The following is a 21,422-nucleotide window of genomic DNA, read 5'->3' on the forward strand; positions in this document are numbered from 1 at the left end:
GAGATAATTGGTGTAAGGCCTGCTGCACATGTAAGAGGGGTGCGGTGCGGTGCCTGCTACCGTGCAGGTGTACTTCCTTATCTTACCTTGCGTTGCACCCTTTCACCTTCAGGCCGTATGATGAACAGACGGTCCTGGTACACCAGACTGGACTTGGACACAATGACCTAGGAGCAAGGAGATGATGTGAGAACCGCCCTTCCTCAACGTCAACCAACACTACCGGACCGAGACCCTGATTTGGGTTTTAAGTGAAGATCATTACTGGCACCTTTGGCCTCAGATCCCGAGTTTCACCTAACACACTGTCCCCTAGCCGGCCACGTATATTTCCCACTGAGGACACATCTCTGCTTGCCCCTGCTGCTGTGCCGTTGCTTGTATCAGACACCTGATCCCAGCACGGCTTTCACTCATTTCCCCCCCCTTTTCCTTTGTAGTCCCTACAAAGACCTCTTCTACCTTCATCGTCTGCGGGTCAGGGTGTTCTATGTTCCCTCCAACGAGGACATGTTCGATGGCTCAGCCGGGACTGACTGTGACCCCCACATTCCTGCTTCATTGGCTCTGGGCTCCCCATCTTTGTACCTCCTGACTTCGGTCTGCTGATCCTCTGTGGGAGTGGCAACTCGATAGGGCCACTCACGATGGGCCACCAGGGGGAACTTTCTTCTAAGGGTGCAGCAGCCACCCACTCTTCGTCTTAAAGCTCTTCTGGGGCGTCTTCACTGTCTTCAGAGTGTGGTACTAACCACCACCCAACAGTGGATTCTACTGGGGCATCCTCTTCCTCCCGGGTGTCTGCCGACATTTTCAGCATGTCATTGTGGGGCATCCTCATCGGTCCCACATCCTCTTCAGGAACCGGTCCTCCCACTGCATCACAATCATCTCCTTCCCTGTCCGTACAGACCATCACTAATGGCAGGCCATCACTTTCCTGGATCTTCTCCACCCTCTTCACAGAGGGCAATCGCCTGCGAGCACAGCTCCAGTAGATCCTGCCATTCACACTCTTGGGCACTATCTTCACCAGGGTCTTCAGTTAAGGCCGATGTCTCCCATGAGTTTGAACTCTTCTCCAAAGAGTCCTGCACCAGGTGACAATTTTCTTCCTCAACGTACTCCATCTCTTCCGCAGGTATCTCCAGGTTTCTCCTGTTCCACATTATACGCAGGCCGCAGATTGTTCTAGCATGGGGAGATCCTGGAGGTCTTTGCCACCAGGTCTTCACGCTCTTCCTTATACAGCAGCATCTTCACCTCTCAGTCATCCACATCTGTACTCTGCGGGCAAGGATTCTTCTCCACTGGGGCTTCTTTCTTGGGGCATAACAGTGCCACTGCATCTTCCCAGGGACACTCATGGGCCAAGTGTCCCTGTCGCCGCCACTTCCAGCATGGGGGTGCTGTTGCCACTTTTCTTAACGGGCGTTCCGTAGCCACCTCTTTCACAAAGGGATCTCTACCCTTCGGCTCCTGCTCAGAAACAGTGGGCACCTGTGAACTCTCTTCTAGTAGGGTCTTTCACTCCACTTTCCTGGTTTCTTCCAGCCATTTCTGGGATCGGCCGTCAGCAATCATCCGGTCTTCATCCCATGGACAGTCTTGAAGCTCATGTCCTTTCTCCTTACAGAGCTCACACACCGACTCTTCAGCCACCTTATGTCAGAGTTCTCTGTGATACTCCACCTTCTGCTCTTTGGCCTAGGGACAATTCGGGAGCTCATGCTCAAGATCTCTACATCCTTCACACCGGAACTCTCCATTCTTCTGGTGCCACTCTTCATCACGTGGACAGCTATTATGGTCATGCCCATAGGTTCCACAAAGCATACACCAGGGTCCTCTCTTCACATGGTCCTTATGACTGTATCTTCGAACCGCTTGCTAGACCATGTGATCTCCAACGGGGACATTTCTTTGTCTTCTGTTCTCACAACCTCATGCCAGGGACATTCACTGGCATAATGACCCAGCCGCTGACACATCTTGCAGGGGGTCACAGCGACTTTCTTGAGTCCCTTCTCTCGGCGCTCTTTTGGTCTCAGATCCCGAGTTTTATCTATAGGTACTCGCGCACCAGGTGAAAACTTGAACTTGCACCGGGGTGGTCCACTGTCTGCCCAGAAGGAAGATAGACAGAGACAAACATACAGTGAGATAGTACGCACACAGATATTGCTGACCGTGTCTACTCTTGCTCTTCATCTGCTCACTCGTCTACAGGTCCCTGTAAGGAGATAATCAAACACCACAGCCGTGCAGAGCCTAAACCTAACCTAAGTGTGTCACGCTACTACACATGCTACAACATCGCCCTCAACCTACTGTGTGTGTAGTGGGGTATGTATAACAATAAACCATTCAACTTTTACCCTGCACAGAACAACTACAGACTGTAATCACACAAGAGTACAACACGGTACCGTCCCTTTAAATGTTTGCTACCTGCCTTGCTAGAGCTGGCCACCTCCTCTTCTAGGTGACTGGGAATTACACATTATTTTGGCAGGAGCCTGACAGCTCTCTACGGGTTACTTTGGAGGGTGAGGGTCGCACAACTGCTCACACCTGTTATATATATTTATGTAGGGGGGCCCACCTATAAGTTATGATTATTGTGACCTGGGCCTACTACCCAGCCACTCTCGAGGGCTCAGTGCCCGGAACCTAATGCCCAGGGTCTTACTAGTGGCTCACTCTTTTAGCCTGTCTACTGCATGGCACAGAAAGGACTTTTACCTAATGCCCAGAGTCCCTTTCTAAAATGCAGCCTCAGGCCTTTGAGCCTGCCTACTGGTGGGGACACACTGAGTGATCTGGGCCTAATGCTCAGAGCACTTCAATGAGGGCTCAGGCCTACGGGCTTGCCTAACAACGGGGCTTCTTTTTTAATCAATTAGGCCTGGTGCCCTCCTGTAGTGCCCACCTACTTTCTTGATTAATGACCTGGGTCCAATACCCAGGTCACTTGCACCTTATCGGGGCAATTAATCTCTATAGGGCCTAATGCCCGCTTACAGTGCTCGGGCCTAGCGCCCACCAATATGCCCACAGGCCTAATGCCTGACTGTGCCCCCGTGGGCCTAGTGCCTGACACCTTGGTGGTCTAGGGAGGGGTTAATGGTAGGCCTTCCAGAGGGCCTACCTGTATGATGGGAGAGGCTGCTGGAGGGGAGCTTTGTTAGCTCTTTTGCATTCAACCCCCGCAGTCCTCAGCCACATTCTTCTGCCGCTGGCCCGTCCTGGCCAGCCGGTGCCGCCGATCTTTCTTGATCGCGACATCTTCTGGCCTCTTCCACGGTCGTCGGAACTTTTGCCGTGACACTCCTCCTCTTCGGGAGGTCTTCTTTCCTCCCTCTCTGCTGCCGGACCTCCTGTTCCCACACTGCAGCGTGTATTATAAGATGCAGCGAGTGGGTGGGGCTATGACACGGAAAGCCGTGATTGGCTCGCCACGGTCACCTGCTAGTGGCTGGTCCGCGAGCCGTGATTGGTTCGCGGCCAGAGTCAAACAGCCACAGCTTGCTCCACCTGACTGTGAACGGGTAACTCGGGTCAAGGCGACTTGGGTCCCGTTCACTGCAAAGGAAGAGCCGGCACTTGGAAATTATCTCATCTCCAAGCGCAGGCTCAGCAGTGATGACGGTGACGTCATCAACGCAGCATTATTGCCGGATCAGGCCACCAGTCTGAAAGGGGTGTAATCCGGGTCTCACCTGGTATCGACGCGTCTACAAATCCCTTGTGCAACCCGGCATTTGCAATGTGAAAGGGGTATAAAATAACTTGTAAGCTTCAAAAGCATTCCCTATGTAATTTCAAATAAAAATGAGAGTATTTTTTTTATGTACCAATTTATTAAAACTTTTTTTTTAAATTGCCCGAATAACAACATGGCTCTTTATGCTATCTTACGCTTGCGATGTAATAGTACAGTATATGGTTAGACTCACCTGCCACTGGGTGGCGCCAGTGCTATTTATGAACAAAGTAAATGTTCTCTAAGCTCAAACTCATTTTCATGTTTCAAGTTGTTGCAGTGAAGCTTTGCAAGCATCCAAAGACAGGCGCTAGCATATAAAACACCCACATACAGATGCAGGTATAATTAGATGAAATATTCTTGCAGTAGGGGTTCCCTGTGTACAGAGAATCCTGTACTTTTATGGCAATGCTGTGCAATGATGACACATACTGTATATATTATTGAAAGGGACCAATTCTCTGTAACTGGATGTAGTTATATTAACTCCTTCTTCGCCTGCATGAGGCTGTCTGTACTTACAAACTTGCTCCACAAGAGGCATCACTTGGGCCACTACAGTATCGATTGATCGATATATTATATATTTTTTAAATAACTATGCAGAACTGTTCGGTTGTAAGCCGACTGTTCTATAGTGTTTTATTACATGCATTTCATTGTTCACCCACCCGAATAATTTAATGCAGTGCATCACCATTGTTTACCCTACAATTACTTTATATATAAGTGCCGGCATGGGTGGCATAGTGGTAAACATTACTGCCTCATGAGTTCCATTCCTGACCAAGTCCCTATCTGTGTGGAGTTTGTATGTGCTCCCTATGTTTGTGTGGGTTTTGCCACACTCCAAAAATATTGATGTACGTAGGTTACTTGGCTTCTGGTAAAAAAAAATAATATACCCTAGTGCTTATGTGTGTCCATGTGATAGGGAATATAGATTGTACAGTAAGATCCATATACGCCAATAATCCTGGGTGCCTGTAGGCTGTAAAAAGGTGTTTTACAAATATAATACTCTTCAACTGCTGAATTACACAGAAATATTAGTAACCGTAGGCCTTATTCAGAGATATACGCTAACCCGATGGTTAGCGCACAACCCTGATGTTTCCTACTCTGTGCGTGCCCAGGATCCGATCTCCGCATGTGCAGAACTGGTCCTGCGATGCCGCACGGAGTTCCTGAAAGCCTTTGGCTGATTGACAGGCAGAAGTGTTTGGGGAGTGGGGAGGGCCTGTGTTCCTGGAAACGGGGGCGTGTCACCCTGTTTTCTGGGGGTGCTGGGGCCAGGAACTGCGTCCATGGACGCAGACTTTCTGGCCTCGCAAGCCGCCATGAGCTGGTCAGGTTGCGGTAAGCGTCAGCTACCGCAGCCTGGACAAAGGGTTCCGATGGTGATCCCAGGCTGGGGTCGCAAATGCAGTAAGAGATGGACGCTTGTGTGTGGCTCTGCAAATCCGTCCATCTCTGAATATATATGTTTCGTTTTCATTGTTAACAGACAAATTATTATATACAATGTGGATAAGTCTCTCAGTTCTGTCGCAAGATTTTTGCATACGTATTTGTAACCTCATGGACAATACCTGCATTGTTGGCAGACAGGAATATATCTGCCTTGCTGGCGTTAGTGTACTGTATGACATCTTGTTTCACTTCACAGTTTCAAAATCGGTGGCGAAAATACGTATAATAATAATCTATTATAGAATATGGAGAATATAATACCTTCGCCTAGCCTGCAGAGGTCAGTGTTACTATTAGCCTTTAAAGATTGTAATATACACAGACGAGACAAAACATTATGACCATCTCACTAATATGCTGTTGCTCCTCCTTGTGCCGTGGAAACAGCTCATCATACTCCCACCATCGTCTTGGTTTCTTCCTACAATGCATCCTGGTGCCATCTCTTCCACAGGTAAACGACGCACACATACATGATGTCTACATGGTGCCGCAGAAACCTTCATTCACTGGCCCAAAGGGATCCTTCGATCCAAGCCCAGTTCTGACACTCTCATGCCCATTGTAGGAGCTTAATATGGAGGACAGGGGTTAGCATGGGCACTCTGACTGGCCTGCCCCATGCACAGCAAGGTCCGATGCACGGAAATAATTAGGGATAGGCGAGTGGGGCTGCCGCCCAGGGCGCGGGGCCGGCACCATTGTTGCTCCGTGGCATCTGCATTTAACTTGCAGGGTACCTACAATGGCATGCTACAGTGTGCACCGTTGCCTGGAGCATCTGCACTTCTCTTCTCCCTGGTCACGTCGGCCCCGCCAACTCTATGCATGCTTGTCGACTTTCAGTTCCCTCCTTTCGGGCTACTACGCAAGTTGGATTTACCAAGCTCGGGAATGGGCTACATTTTCGCAAAATTTACCGGAGAGGCATCCAAAGATGGCGGCCCCACTGACGCATGCGACGGCCAACGATCGTGCACGCACAGTATGCGTGCCTATGCCGATTCTGGAAGCAAAGTGGTAACAGTAGCAAAGTGATAGCGGAAGCTCTGTCCAGGCTCCCCAGCCTTAGTAAATACAAGCGGTTGTTTTCATGAGCGCATTGTGAATTAGGGCAAATTTGTCTACCCCAGTAATTACAATAATTTATTTATTTTTAATAAAAACTGCATGATATAATAGATTTTTAAAAAAATAAATGATTAAATCCCAATGCCTTTAAGCTGCAGCCAATGTTACATTGCTTCTTGCCTTAAATCCGCCCCGGACTAGAAAATAATTCTTGTTCAAATTTTCTTTAGTACATAGTATTGTACGGTCAGTAAACCAGGAGCGCTAGCTAAACCTCATTTAAATGGAAATGTGACGATTTGCCCTGGAAACTGCTGATCCTCCTGACATCTCAGACTGCACCAGACACACGGTTTCTCATCCGTGCTGTTCTCGGCTCCGGTTATGGCTGACGTTGGGCTCTGTCAGGGTATTAAACTCCCGGCTTTACCTTGACAGTGTCATTTTATGCTGCAAAGAGAAAAGTTGCCATGAATAATGTCTGTCACACGTGGACCATTTTGCAGAAATCACCACAAGGGTAGGAAGAAGCCCGGTGTTCAAGCTCCCTTGATATATTCCTGACAGGAAGACATATTATATATGTGCCAGAAGACGATGGTGTGACTTTAAAAAGCCCAGTCGCCATTAAAGTGCTCAGAAGCTGAGACAATAGCCAGACTATCAATTCACTAGGAACATCACTGAGGCATGAGGCACAAAGCGAAAATGCCTCATGCCACAGTGGTGCTCCCTGTGAATCGGGTGGCTGCATTCGCACAAAGGGCCTGATTCAGACACGGACGCTATTTGCGGACGTTCGTTCAAAACAAGGGACCGTCTATTTAAATTGTGCGCTCGCTCATTGCGGTTTGTTGATGCCTCTATGTCTGACCGAGCGAACGAAAAATGCGCTCGCTATTTTGTAAAGACGCCCCTTTGCCGTTCGCATCACACGTCATCTCCGGTATTTATTTGATTAATCGTGTACATCGAAAGGCATCTGAACTGCTCGCAGTGCTTGTGGTAGGATTTTCTTCCCGCTATCACTGCGAGCAGTTCAGGCTAAAAGACAACCAAGTGACGTGGTCGATGACGCTGCTTTACTAATTATGCACTCCCATTAAACGCCCTTTTTACCGTTTGGCGCGCCTGCGTTCAGATCCTCACTCCCCCGTTTTCAAGCACCTCCCCGTTACCACCCACAAACGGTACATTCTGTCAATCAAATTAGCAGCCCCTCGCTGTTTTGCGAGCACTCGATTTCTGACCGCAGTGACTGGTTTGCGCATGCGCATTACGACCCATATGCATGCGCAGTTGTGCGAACATCGCTCGGAGCTTACGAGCGGCTCTGAATCAGGCCCAAAGTTTGCTTAGGTCAACAAAAAAACTGCTTGCACCACAACTGCTAGTTTGTCAAAAACTAGCTCTATATCATTTCTATTCTGAAGTGCTCCATAGAATAATGTGAATTTAATTCCTTATCGAATAATTATATTGAACTTGTCAAATGCGTTGGATGCGTATAAAATAAATGGCTTACAAGACGTGGTACATACATGTCTTGGACGTGTGCTTGGCATAAACCAGACACATATACTATTGTTGCCAACCAGAACACATCTTGAGCTCTGCGTATGGGAGGGAATACGCTATTTTTGTTTGCCCATTTTAGTTTAAATAGTAATTTATTGATTCCTATATTGCCACTAAGGCTGCATCAGCCTCCGACGGACGCAATCCCGACCGCCGGCTTCCCGACTGTCTAATCCCGGCAAGGTACAAATGAGAGGCGTCGAAATCCCAACGCCTGTCATTTTACCTATGCCGGGAGCCCGACACCCCGATCGAAGGTAAGCCGGGCGCAGACAGCCGGGGGGGTTGGGAGGGTTAGGTTTAGGGATCCTGGGGGGGTCTTAGGGTTAGGCATCCCCGGGGGGAGGTTAGGGTTAGGAACCCCCCGGAAGACTTAGGTTTAGGCAGCAGGGACGGTGGGGTTAGGTTTAGGCACTTAGAGGGGGGATTAGGGTTAGGCACTGGGGGGGGGGGGTTAGGCACCCCTAAGGGAGGGTTAGGGGCGGGGGCAAGTCGCGCCACCAGCGATCCATAGGATTTCATGGTGCGAACGCTGCTGTGGCCTGGCGTATCACGTACAAGTCGCGATGCGTGCGCACATTTGCTATCGAAGCGGCAAAGATGAAAGAGGACACATCTGTATGTCATCAACGCAATAACTGCTCGTAACACTTATGCAACTTACAGTGCATTGCAAAAAATAAATCGTATTACAGTATCATGTACATTAAAATAAATTCAATATTTCACCTCTATACTTTCCCCTCTGAATCGAGACCTCATCTTTCCTAGATAAACTTTAATCAATGATTTCTGCATTTTTTGACAAACCTTATGTGCACTTCAGCGACATTATGGCCTAAGCAGGTCGGAATCTGGCTAGAATTGCCGATACTGTACATATACAGTATATATGTACATACAGCGTGCGTTCACCACCCCTCCTGGGGAGTTATAATATTCATCACTTACAGTAAAGCATCCATTCAGTGTTTCCTCACAGTTCAGTCATTTACAGCCGATGTCTGCATCCTACAACGCTATCGGTAAGTTATCGGTCTTAAATATTTGTTTTTATGTTTTTTTTTAAGTCGAGTCTTTTTATTATGGTAACCTCAGAAGCCACTGTCACCATAGTGTCAGACAGGCACCGCTGGGATTACGTTACCTCTAAGTTGGAATCTATTAGTAAGAATTGTTTGTGGAGACCTCAGGTTACGTGAAACCAGAACCGGAGCTGCTCCTGTGGTGAGGGCACTGACGGCTTTCAGGCCTAGTACTACCATGGACCCCATCACAATGTGAGCATAGCAACAAGGGGCCCCTTTCATGTAAAGGTTGGAAACCAATGAGCACAAGGGAAATATTTATATATTGTATTTGTATTGCTAAATATGTAAAAAAAAAAAAAAAATAGCGAAGCGTTAATAGCTCGTATAAAATGAATGAAACATACCTTCCAACCGTCCTGGTTTTAGTCCTGATTTTGGAGGACGATCTCGCAGTCCCACGAATGGGACGTTCATCCTCAGTGGGTTGGGACATGTTGCGACTCTTCAGGCGGCTCCATGGGGTGCAGCATAAAAAATTTCATGAAAAAAAAACCCTCAGGACATGTTTCCGAATCACACTTTTAGTACCAGTACACCCTGTAATATCGTTTGGTGCCACGTTAGACGCCACCGTCGCGCCATCAAAACTTGCACCAGCCCTGTGGCAGGGGCAGTTTCCCCGTCTGACTATGGCCTCCTATATCAGCGGCTGTGCGTCTGAGAATGCAGCTGCTTTCACTGACGCACTCGCGACACTTCCATACACCCACTGAACGAACCTTTTTGCGTGCACTAGTAGTCACCTGTCACGATCGCAAAAGCACAGGGTAGCGCAGGCGCCATAGGATTTTTCGGAAATTTTAGCGCATTCACAGCTGCCAAAAATCGCTCAACTACATGGACCTCGTTTATTCAGAATCAGGCCCCCAAAGTGCTGCAGCCACTGCCCCGTCCAGCTTTGGTGGCTTCCGAAGTTGGGAGTATGTTAAGACAAAACTATAGGCGTTCTCAGCATAAGTTCATGTCAAGCTGTGTAGGTGCCCATCCACTAGACGGTTATGTTGAGCGATTGAACGATAACGATCGTTCAATCGTTTGCAAAAATGTCTAAAACGACCAGTGATGCGCGTGCCCGCTGGTCGTTTAGACATCTATCATCGTGCAAACATGCTGGACAACTTGACGATATCGTCAGGTTGAGCATGTTTGCAGATGATTGATGAGCCTGCACTGAACGACTGCTCGCTCAGTGCAGGCTCATCACAGACAGACAAACGACTGCACGATTACAATGTCGTAATCGTACAGTTGTTTTCATGACTGCAAGTGGATGGGCACCTTGTGTTGATTTAAGGATTGCCCATACCTCCCAACATCGGAAGCCTCCAAAGCTGGATGGGCATTTAATTTATGCTTCAATTTTCCTCCTAAATGCTGTGCGGTCTACAATATGGCCCGTATTCAATTAGAGGCGAAAAGTCGGAAAAGTCTCGCCTGTCCGACTTTCCGCCTCTTTCGCCTGTTTCAGAGGCTTTTCGCCCTATTCAATTCCTAAACACGTGAAAACGGAAAGCGGCGGATGCGGAACAGGTGGAAAGTACTGTCAGAATTGGGGAAATCATTCTGTATCCCAAATAAAGATGCACTAACATAGGGAATCAATGTAGATGTGTACTAATAGCCCTAATAAAAGTGTTTGGGGTACTTAAGTAGGTTAAATTGCTTCTTAAGAGCGTCTTTGCAAAAGTGGTGAAGAATGGCATAAAGCTGTATTTTTTGGTGATAATAAGCAGTACAGTCAAATTTAGGGTACTTGAAAATGGGTGCTAGCATATTTTTATGTCTCTAAAGTGAACTTTTAAAAAAACTTGAAAAACCACCCTCATACATGCAACCTTCAATCCCCAAAACACTTGGGCCCTCCATACAGCACCCCAAGAAGTCTAGTTTTTATAGTTGTCCCCCCACTTTTTACTTTTTCATCCCCAAAACGCAAGTACTTTTTCGGTGTGTTCTGAGGTAAATGTGTTTTATTTTTTTGGTTGATTTGTCCTTTAGGGAGCTGTCCTAAGGGTTCTGAGTCGTTTCCCCACGTTCGCACCCCAAAATAACGATTTTGCACTTTTTTTCTCCTGCTATTCGTAGGAGATACTTTTCCGCCTATTACACTGCATTGAGTTTCCGATTGCGCAAAATCATCCTGGAATTGAATATGGAGATACTTTGAAAACAGGCGGAAAGTCCGAATCCGCGGAAGCTTTTCTCCAAACGGCACTTTTCGCCTCTGATTGAATCCGGACCTAAGTTGTAAACGGATCATGACCGAGGGGTCTCACATTTGTGTGTTTGAATGTATTTATTACAAAGTGCACCTGCACACCTCCCAACTGTGAATATGGAAAGGGGCAGGGATTTACACAGATATGGGTGGATCTTTACCCAAAAGACGTTTGGAAAGAACGTGGCTTATTATTTTTCCTCTCGCGTGTAGCAGGATAAATACTTCTAACAAATCGGGACCTATGCGGCTATAAAAGAGCCTCACATTACCCTTAATCTCGGCAGAAAGTTAAAATAAAACATTTAATGAGACATATATATATATATCAGGCTGCCATTAGATGGCGCAATTCAATTGTTACTCCGTTCGGGTGCGCACAGCTGCCGGTGCTGACATTTCTACCCGCAGTCCCCCGAGCTGGCAAGCAGAAATGACTGAAAAGTGACCCGTTTGAGCGCTCAAACGTGACTTTTCACGTCCGCGACAATGTTCAGGGTAACGCTGCTCCTCACCTCAATGGGGGGAATTAAAGTGGCGCCCGATGGAGCAATTCAACTGTTGCTCCGTTCATGCGCGTACAAACGCCGGCACTGACATATCTACTCCCAGCCCCCGTGCAGAAATGAAACGGGACTTTTCGCGCGCGTGACAGTGTCCTATCATTTTGACGGGCTGCTAACTAGTATTGTACCTAGCTCCACCAAATATGGTATGGTGGTGTAGTATGACCAGGAATAGGTTTTTGGCTACGTTTGAAGTTAATAAGGGCCGGGGAGGTAGTGAGGAGGCAGTGCATCCCCGGAACTCCTTCCCATAGGAAGGTGCGGGGATCCGAGAACAAGCGCCGTCTGAAGATGGTGCTTGTTCTCGGCAGCAAACTCCGAAAACTGAAAGTTTTCGGAGTTTGCTGAATATCAGGGGGTCCATTTGGGACCCCTGATGATGAATGGCCCGGTAACTTAAATATGCGGAAACTATCGTTTCCTCATGGTTACCGGGCCATTTATCGGTAGATGAATAGGCCCCATAGTGCCTAAAACTACACTGATCTGAAGGCACAGGCTGACAGAAGAGCAGTGCGTAAGAGGATCAACTGTCACACTGCACCTGCACTGACAGTTACTCATTTCCTCCAAGAACATTTACATATGCCATGGTCTCTAATGTTGGTCTGCAATGTAAAAAATGAAGACTGCAGATGTACTTCAATGTCAATTCTTCAATCTGGACAATGCCGGGTATCCCAGCTAGTGTCAGCCGGCATTATACTCAAGGTAGACACCATAACACACAAATCTGACAATACAGCAGGAAGGAGCTGGGTATTCTGGAGAATGCTCAGAGAGTCAAAAGTGGCCCTAGTGCCACCCGTTTTCCATTTCTGTTCTACTGCAAGTGAAATTAAAAAGATGGTCAGGAACTGTGTGGGAAAAAGCCAGGGGATTAGGGTGGCTAGGGAACAAGCAGGTGAATCACAGTGCTAGGTCTCCCTATTGCAGCCAAACACAGGTTTGGCTAGACCTACCCAGAGGCGTGGAGTCTAACTCACTTGGTGGTCTTCACCAGTGACCCCTCCAGTTGGGAAATGGATTTTGCTGCACCAAGTGAGCAGGTCGCGGCCCTCTGGACAGGTACCTGGGAGTGGCAGGAAAACCGGAACTATATTAGAATGAATACTTGAACACAGGAGATCAGAGTGAACTGAATACTTGAGCACAGGAGATCAGGGTTGAACTTAATACTTGAACACAGGAAATCGGCATATGAACTGAATACTTGAACACAGGAGATCGGCAAATGAACTGAATACTTGAGCACAGGAGAGCATGGTATGAACTGAATACAGGAGATCAGCAAATGAACTGAATATTTGAATACAGGAGATCAGCAATGAACTGAATACTTGAACACAGGAGATGCAGGTGCTGACTTGCACAGAGAAACACAGAGAAATGTGGATACAGGAAAGTACTGGGATTGCTAGAGATCCAGCTGAGATCTAACTGGTAATTAGCATGAAAGCTGACACCACAGGAACACAGGGAGGCAGTTAGAGAGCTGAGCAGCACACTAAAAGACAACACAGGGATTTACAAGAAACACTGGAGTTTTGTGAGAGCTGGAGTAACACGCTGGGAATTAGCATGGGAGCGAATACAAGTAACACTGGTGGTCAGCATGAGAGCTGAAACAACACACTGTAGATACTTTGTGGTAAACACCGGAGAGCAAAACAATCACTGGAACAGCAAAGTTGAACAGCAATTCCGTGTTCCAGGACTCAGACCAAATACTCTTGGGTAGCTGGTCATTGGATCAGAGGATCAGCTGAGTGACCAACATGGCTGCGCCCATGCCCGGCACCCCGGGAACAAAAACGCATGCACGGAAGTACTAGAAGACTCTGGGTAGAATACTCAGTCACCACTCACCTCCACTCCCAGCAACTGAACACCTAAGCCCAAGGACACCGGCACGGGGGTGAGTAGCGGCCGATCCCAGACCGCATCCTGACAGATAACATACAATATGCATCTTGTATCTACAGAAATCTGACACTACATCATGTGCAACAGAGTCTATGTTTCGCTGAGAGTCTTCAGCTGCTGTGGAACTACAAGTCATGCTGGGAGCTGTAGTTCAACAATAGTCAGAAATCTACTACCTATCGTTTGCATGAACCCCTGTGTTACTGAAATGATTACTTCCCAACATTTAGAGTTATAGATCAAGACTCTGCGTGCGCCGAAGGCATGTATCCCCGAAACGGAGGCGTTACCTAACTGGAAAGGACGCCCCTTTTTCCTTCACTCCGAGGGTGTGCCCAGTTCCGCAAGCAGTTAGCCTGCCCCAAGGATCACTGTCCGCACTGTATAGATGCCATGTGTATGCGCACAACATCTATTCAGTTTTCACCCTCTGATGGAGTGCTCCCCCACCATGCCCCCTCCCCGCAGGAAACTGCAGCACGCAGGCGGAAAAGTGCCCGAAAAGCGGAATGGTCAGAAGGTATAAGGAAATGTGTTATAATGTATATTTTTGCATGTTAATTACTTGTAAAGCCCATAGAATTTGAATAGATAATATGAATTAATATACAGAATAAGGTGCACTTATCCAACACTAAAAATCAGGGACAATCCCAGGACAATACTTTAAGACCTGAACACTGTCCCGGAGTATTAGTGACAGTTGGCAACGGGTTTATTTTGCCAGCTGATGTTAATGGTGCCAGTAAAGGGAACTGGGATTGCCACCTGGACAGTATTTTATTGGCCTGGACGGTAAAGATGGGACTTTAGTGCCAATGTTATTAATAGGATGGAAACATATCAGCTAGGACTGCTGCTATTTCTTCCCAGAAAGGTGTCTGCCATGCGGGCAAGAGGCGGGAACGACGCATCTAGTAAACAAGTTGCTGGAAGGGGATTAACCTGCAAATGTTCAGGAAGAAGAGGGTAAAAATAAACCCACTTTCGGGCGATTGTGAGATGCTCTGCAGGTTATTTATTTTCCAGGCGTAACGCAGTGTTAGTGATGCAATGCCGCGGGTCAGGGAGCTTAGTAAACTCATTTATTAGCAAAAAAATAATATAAAATGTACACCATACAAAAACCCCTACAAATGTTGTAGTTATAAAACCATGCCCCTGTATCACTGGCGGGTACCGTTACAGAGCTGAGGGCAGGCACCCTGTGGAGGTGGTACATTAATCGCATAGAAATGCTGGGAGTTAGTAACTTTTATTAGACATTTACATGCAGGCACCTGTCCTGCGTGGGACACGTCACAGGGATGTCTGTGGGGATGCCACATAAATCTATAGGAAGGGATTGCCCTGTCACCTTGCTATTTGTATGACTTCCAGCTTCTACATTTGGCCCAGCTGCAACCCAATCCGGGCTCACGTCACTGTCTGTAATAGAGTCCAGGAACCCCCCACCCACCCCTCCCTACCGACACCACCAACAACCCCAGCTCAGCACCCAACACAGAGCTGCCCTGTGCAGATAGGGTGACTATAAGCTCTGCAGGCTGGGAAGTCCCTGAGCTCAGTGTTATTATCACATGAGATGAATCACTGCCCAGAGCACCATTAATCTAATGACAATTCATTACAGCACCTCTCGTCTATTAACCCTCACATACCCACTAATAGGAACCAGCCGTGCATGTCATGCCTGTGGAGAGGTTAATTCATGCATAGTAAATTAATGCAGGGACGTGCAAAGCCACAAGCTGTACTCTCCATCCACCTTTCTGCTTGTGTAAAAAAATACATTGTCAAATAAAACATAATACTCTGTGTGTATATATATATATATATATATATTATATCCCACAATGCAAAAACATACTGCAGGCTGATTGGCTACTGCCAGAAACATAACCCTAGTATATACAGTATGTGTGAGTGTGTGTGCATATGGTAGGGGAAATTAGATTGTAAGCCCCACTGGGGTAAGGAATTATAAGAAGGAATAAAGGCATGTGCCCTGCATGGATGCAGTTCATGCCAGGCCTGCTCGCAAAGGGTGGCATATATCCAGGGTCCCCGGAATGCCAACCCTCTTGTGCCATCAGGCTGGATGGGGAAGCGCTGCTGCAGCAGAAGCAGAGACTGACTAAGCAAGGGGAGCCTGTGATGTCACGCTCTGCACCGATATGGAAGTGGGGAGGATCCTGAACTACCATATGCTGGGCTGACTGTAACGTCACGCAGAGTGCAAGCCCCCCAGGCATACATAAGGGGACCAGCTTACAGCATGATCCACACAGAGGGAACTCCAGAGAGAGCCGATCGCAGCCTCTAGGACAAGTGCACAGAAGCTTTACTGCAAGGATTTGGACATTATTTTTTCCCTGGCATCCTAGAGCTCAGCTAAGAAACTTCAAGGAAGTAAGTTTATTATTTCTGTATTTTTTGGATATCTCTCTTTTTTTTTTTTATTTAATGTTATTAAAATAGGTTTGACTTATCAATGTGTATTAATACATAGCCTGGCTGTATCAAAATCATTTGCAGCACATGCAGTAGTGTCCAAATATTTTGATGCAGGTACCAAATCAGACCTGTAACTAGGGTCAAATTTCTGTCACTCCTGCGTATACTGCAATGCTGTACAATGATGGGTTTATCCCAGTACCGTGGTACAGACTAGAACGACAATTCGTTACCCTAAAGCTGTCATCATTTATTTCTCTTTATACCTTTATAAGCTTCAATTACCAGTATTCGGTGACATTTATATGAATTTGGTTGAGCAGTTTAATGTTTACAAAAAAAAATCAACCGGAATATTGTGCAAATATAATACCCCGCTGGGAAATGCAAATCAGTATAATAAAGCAGTCAGTCAAGCTATACATTTTGCTTTTAAAACATTAACAGCAGCTCCAAATCGGTGCCAAGTAGTTCATTTTAAATAGCTTTGTGGTGAGCGGGCTCCTCGTGCAGCCTCTGGCAGTCAATGGGTTAAACATCTTCCCCAGGAAATCCCAGAAAACTGTCCGCTGAAGATCACCGTGCCCCGGTTATGCTAATGTTTTACAGGGGAGTAACTGAATGGACAGAAGGGAGCGAGGTCTCTGAGCACCATGATTCATTCATGAGGTTGAATTTGATCCATGAGGGGTAATGATGCTCCTGAAAGAGCTTAGCCGTCTAAATTAGTGACAGAGATAATAACGGTGGAATGACACTGATGCATTCATAATGAGCGATACCTGACATGCAGATTGCCTCTAATGCATTCTATCAAGTTATCTCCAGGATAAAGAAAAACATAATTGCCTGTACAGTGTTCCAAAATAGAAATGTATTTGAAAGATTTCCCAGCATCGTTTTGCAGATGTGTTTACAACTCCAGAAACTGAACTAAGATGTGTAAATCTGTAAACCAGCACACGCACAAGTAAATAAAGGTCAATAAGGTTATCTTATGCCACTATGGCATCCAGAGGGACAGAAGACAATGGGCATGGACAATACCATTCTGTTCACAGGTTCTTGCTGAGCTCCAGATATTAATGGCTGCTGCGTTTTCCTCTCTTCTTTCAGATATGACTCTGAACCGCAGCGACCGGATCAAGAGCCTGGAGAAGAGGAGGGGGAGCATGCCGTTCGCGGTCCACCAGCAGCTCCACCGGAGGAGCATGCCGGTGGATGACAAGGAATTGCATGGAAGTTCCCCAGCTGGGGAGCTCTCCAAACTTCTCCGCTGTCCCTCGTACAACCCCACCGACGAGCACCGGGAGAGCTGGGCCTCCGACTCCTCAGACTCCGTTATCTCCTCAGGAAGCGACTCTGAAGATCACCTGTTTAAAGTCATTCTCCTTGGGGAGCATGGTGTGGGGAAGTCCAGCTTGGCCAGGATCTTCGGGGGCGTGGAGGACCTCCAGGATGTAGAAGAAGCAGGTAAGACACAATGCTGAGGGCTTGCAACAGTAGAACTGAGGGAGCATCACTGAAAAGGTCACTAAATTTGATTAAATAACCAAAAAGCTTCTAACCACACTCCCAGATTTATAGAGTATGTCCTCTGTTGTCATCCGCTGGAGGTTCCTAAAAGCTCACTGCTGCCTGGCAGGAAGTGTGGCATGCATTGTTAAAATGCTTCCTCTATAGTTGTACTTTTTTCTTCTGCTAGTGAACTGGTGATGCCTGCTGTATCTCCAGTATGTTGAAGCATTACTGGAAGACACATTGATGTAGCTGGTTACATGACGACTGTCAGCATACATTGCAGGTATATCTGCAGGCTTTATCCCACCGTTCATTCAGTGCAATCAGATGACACAATCGTTCCTGATTCAGGTTATATTTAGTTACACTGAAGTGAACGCTGAGCTGTTACTCATTGTCTGACAGCTTAACTCTCCGAAGAGTGTAATCCCAATGTTACTGGAAACCATTATACAGAGAGTTAACGTATTTTGCTGCGAGATTCCTTTCAGGGAAAACATTTAGCTTTTGACTTCTGTATTAATTCTGGGGCCTAAAAAGTGTCACAAATCATAACTGTTTTTGTCTTTTTTTTTATCTTCCTCCATAGGAAATACTTACGACAGATCAATCGTGGTGGATGGAGAGGAAGCTAGCCTTCTCATCTTTGATATTTGGGAGCAGGTATGCTAATAACCTGATAAAACACTATTAATCTGTATACTGTACAAGTGCTGCTAATATGTGTATTATACACAGTAATAAGCCCCCGCTGGAAATTGACGCAGGTATAAAACTCATTGCATACTCCGATAACCTGCATAAAGCTCTAATGCGTCATCTAATATCCCTATCATTTCTGTAAGGACGTACACTGTCTCGTAAAGACATGCCTTGGAAATAAATTGTAATGTGCTTTCAATGTATGTAGCTATTATTAGAATCACCATAGATTATAAGTGATTGATATACGCTCATCGCTGCAGTTCAACCCGAAATGAACATTCTCACTTGTTTGTGCTTCTAGGATGACACCCACTGGCTCCACAATCAATGCATGAAGATGGGGGACGCCTACGTCATTGTGTACTCGGTGACTGACAAGGCCAGCTTTGAGAAGGCGTCTGAACTCAGAATTCAGCTGAGGAGGGCACGCCAAACCGAAGACATCCCTATTATTCTAGTGGGAAATAAGAGTGACCTGGTCCGATCGCGGGAAGTGTCTGTGGAAGGTGAGACGAGGTTACTGCTCATTTTGAATCGTGGTGATAGATGGAATCTTCCCACAAACCTCCTCATTACATACAATTAGTATACAGGCTATTAAATTAAATGACACAAAAAATATATTTACTCTTGTCTGTATAATCAGTTTGTAGAGGGGACTAATCTGGAATCCTTGTTCTCTTAAAAGGAAACCTGTCAATATTTAGCAAAGCTAAAAACAGGAGCACCCCAATATTGTACAAACGTGACTATTAATGTGCAGCATCTAATTACTGTGCAGCGTCCACAGCATCCAATTACTGTGCAGATCCACAGTGCTTTTATAGCCAATAGGGAGTGAGCTGAACGTGTCTTATTGGTCAGAAGTAGAACAGGGTGGGAGTTCAGCTCTTCTATTCCATGGAATTATTAGGGATAGCAATGGGGTCTCCTACCACCAACAAAAATAACACATCCCCTTTTATATGTTGTGGAGACCATCGTTTCCTACAATGGATGTATCTTTAATATACTAACGATACTAATGTCTACATCTGCATCTTGAGATAAATAACCCATCCCATATTCTCCTTCCAGAGGGTCGAGCCTGTGCTGTAGTATTTGACTGCAAATTCATCGAGACCTCTGCCTCTCTCCACCACAACGTCAAGGATCTCTTTGAAGGCATCGTCCGTCAGATCAGACTCCGCAAAGACAGCAAAGAGGACAACGCCAGGAGAATGGCCAGCAGCAAGAGGCGAGAGAGCATCGGGAAAAAAGCCAAGAGATTCCTTGGGAAGATTGTAGCCAAAAATAATAAGAAAATGGCATTCAAGCAGAAGTCCAAATCGTGTCATGACTTATCGGTGCTGTGAAAAGCCGCTGAGAGGCTGTGTGTTACCTGGAGGAACTACTTGACTCTTTATGAAATGGAGATGTACACAGTGATAGATTAATACAAATCTAGAACTCAGATTCTCATTTCAAATTTTTTGCCTTAATCAGCAGGACTAGAGGGTTGCATTAGGATACCGGAATGTGTAAAATCGGCGATAGAAGGGATTTGCGCATGGACTAATTTGCGGCGAGTGACTTTGTGCCTCCACTGTGCCCCATGGAAACTGGTTTTGCTTGGACTTTAACAAAAGACGGGAAAGACATCATCTTCTATTATTTTTGTTTTGTGTTGAAACTTGAAATTATTTGTACGCAGGCTCGTACACTCGTCCCAATTTTTTTTTACTTAAAAGGTTCCATGTACATGAAATCACCTTGGCACAGAGACCTCTGTATTGACATGTAAGGTACTCAAATTTTTGAACTGTATTGCACTTCAATGAATTATTATCAAATGGATTTAATATTTGTTTACATGCAGATTTTATAATAAACTATTTACTGTTATTAAACTCGGTTTCGTATCTTAAGAAAATGCTCTTAAATTATAAATGAATATTACACAGTGTGTAAGAACATATACTTACCAATGTTATTACATTTACTCTTTTTTATTACAAACAATTTTAATTTTAAGACCAGCTTTAATACAGTAGTTGTCTAGCTGGGTTGGGTATGGGATACCTGCGCCAGCATCCCAACAGGGTTAAGATACCGACAGTTGTCGGTAATTATCTTAATCCTTCTTCTACCCCGAAACCTAAGCCTGCCTCCCCACAGCCTAAACCTAACCTACCCCCCCCCAGTGATTAAACCTAATCCTTCCCACTAGTGCTTAACCCTAACCCTCCCTTCCTAGTGCCTAACCCTAATACTCCCCCTAGTGCCTAACCCTTTGTGTTGTTTAGACATTTTGTAGCCTTTTGTTTGTGTCAGCGGAAGCAAGAAATTCTTCCATATTGTGTTTCGAAGAAAAGTCAAAAGTAAAGAAATTCTGGGAGATTCCTGCCCGAGACACATATGTATATACAGTGGATGAGATACCGTTTTCCTGCACAAGCAAATATACATTCCTGTGTGAAGTGTCTGGCACACAGGGAGACAAAGAGGGAGATGTATCAGGCCTTGTAAAGAGTGGACAAATGAAGAAGTTGCCCAGAGGAACCTTCTCACTAGCATTTTCACAGGGTTCTACAATACTGGATTTTTTTTAAATTTTTTTTTTAAAAACTGATTTGATTTAAAAAGGTTTTTTAATATTTTTTTTTTTAAATAAACGTTTAAGAATTTAAAACGTTTTAATTGAAATAAAAATGTAATTAAAAAAATCCTATTTAAATAAAAAAAAAAACTGATTTAAATCAAATAAATCCTTTTTTGATTTTTTTTTTTTTTATATCCAATTTTATGTAACAAAAATCAAGTACATACTGTAAAATGATAGGTTGAAGCTCTAGAAGGCTTCATACTGTTCATCTCTCCCAAAGTGACTTCTCCAAGGTCACAACCAGCTGAATCAGGGATCTGAACCGCGGACTCCAGCAAGCCTCCCGTGACCTTGTTATATGCACAATACCTTCAACACTAACTGCTCTATCTCCTGGGGGAGATTTATCAAGGCTTGGAGAGAGATAAAGTACCAACCAATCAGCTTCTGTCATGTTACAGGT

General features: G+C 45.8%; 1 protein-coding gene and 1 pseudogene across 1 annotated transcript; one reads left to right on the forward strand and one right to left on the reverse strand.

Moving 5' to 3' along the window:
- Positions 1–312: 312 nt before the first annotated feature.
- LOC148518978 (uncharacterized) lies at positions 313–9,396 on the reverse strand (annotated as a pseudogene).
- Positions 9,397–15,965: 6,569 nt separating this feature from the next.
- LOC148518979 (GTP-binding protein RAD-like) lies at positions 15,966–20,257 on the forward strand. Its single transcript, XM_088476786.1, has 5 exons — positions 15,966–16,104; positions 17,266–17,622; positions 18,260–18,333; positions 18,677–18,881; positions 19,453–20,257. The coding sequence occupies exons 2-5, from the start codon at positions 17,268–17,270 to the stop codon at positions 19,728–19,730; spliced, it is 912 nt and encodes a 303-aa protein (XP_088332912.1). The 5' UTR covers positions 15,966–16,104; positions 17,266–17,267; the 3' UTR covers positions 19,731–20,257.
- Positions 20,258–21,422: the final 1,165 nt, after the last annotated feature.

Source organism: Taudactylus pleione, unplaced genomic scaffold (genome assembly GCF_031769625.1).
Source record: "Taudactylus pleione unplaced genomic scaffold, aTauple2 ptg000194l, whole genome shotgun sequence".
NCBI lineage: Eukaryota > Metazoa > Chordata > Amphibia > Anura > Myobatrachidae > Taudactylus > Taudactylus pleione.

Excerpts from the sequence above, each read along its gene's own strand:
- LOC148518979 (XM_088476786.1), top strand. The coding sequence starts at position 17,268 with ATGACTCTGAACCGCAGCGACCGGATCAAGAGCCTGGAGAAGAGGAGG. Across the intron at positions 17,623-18,259 it reads CCAGGATGTAGAAGAAGCAG|GAAATACTTACGACAGATCA; the intron begins GTAAGACACAAT and ends CTTCCTCCATAG. Across the intron at positions 18,334-18,676 it reads TCTTTGATATTTGGGAGCAG|GATGACACCCACTGGCTCCA; the intron begins GTATGCTAATAA and ends TTGTGCTTCTAG.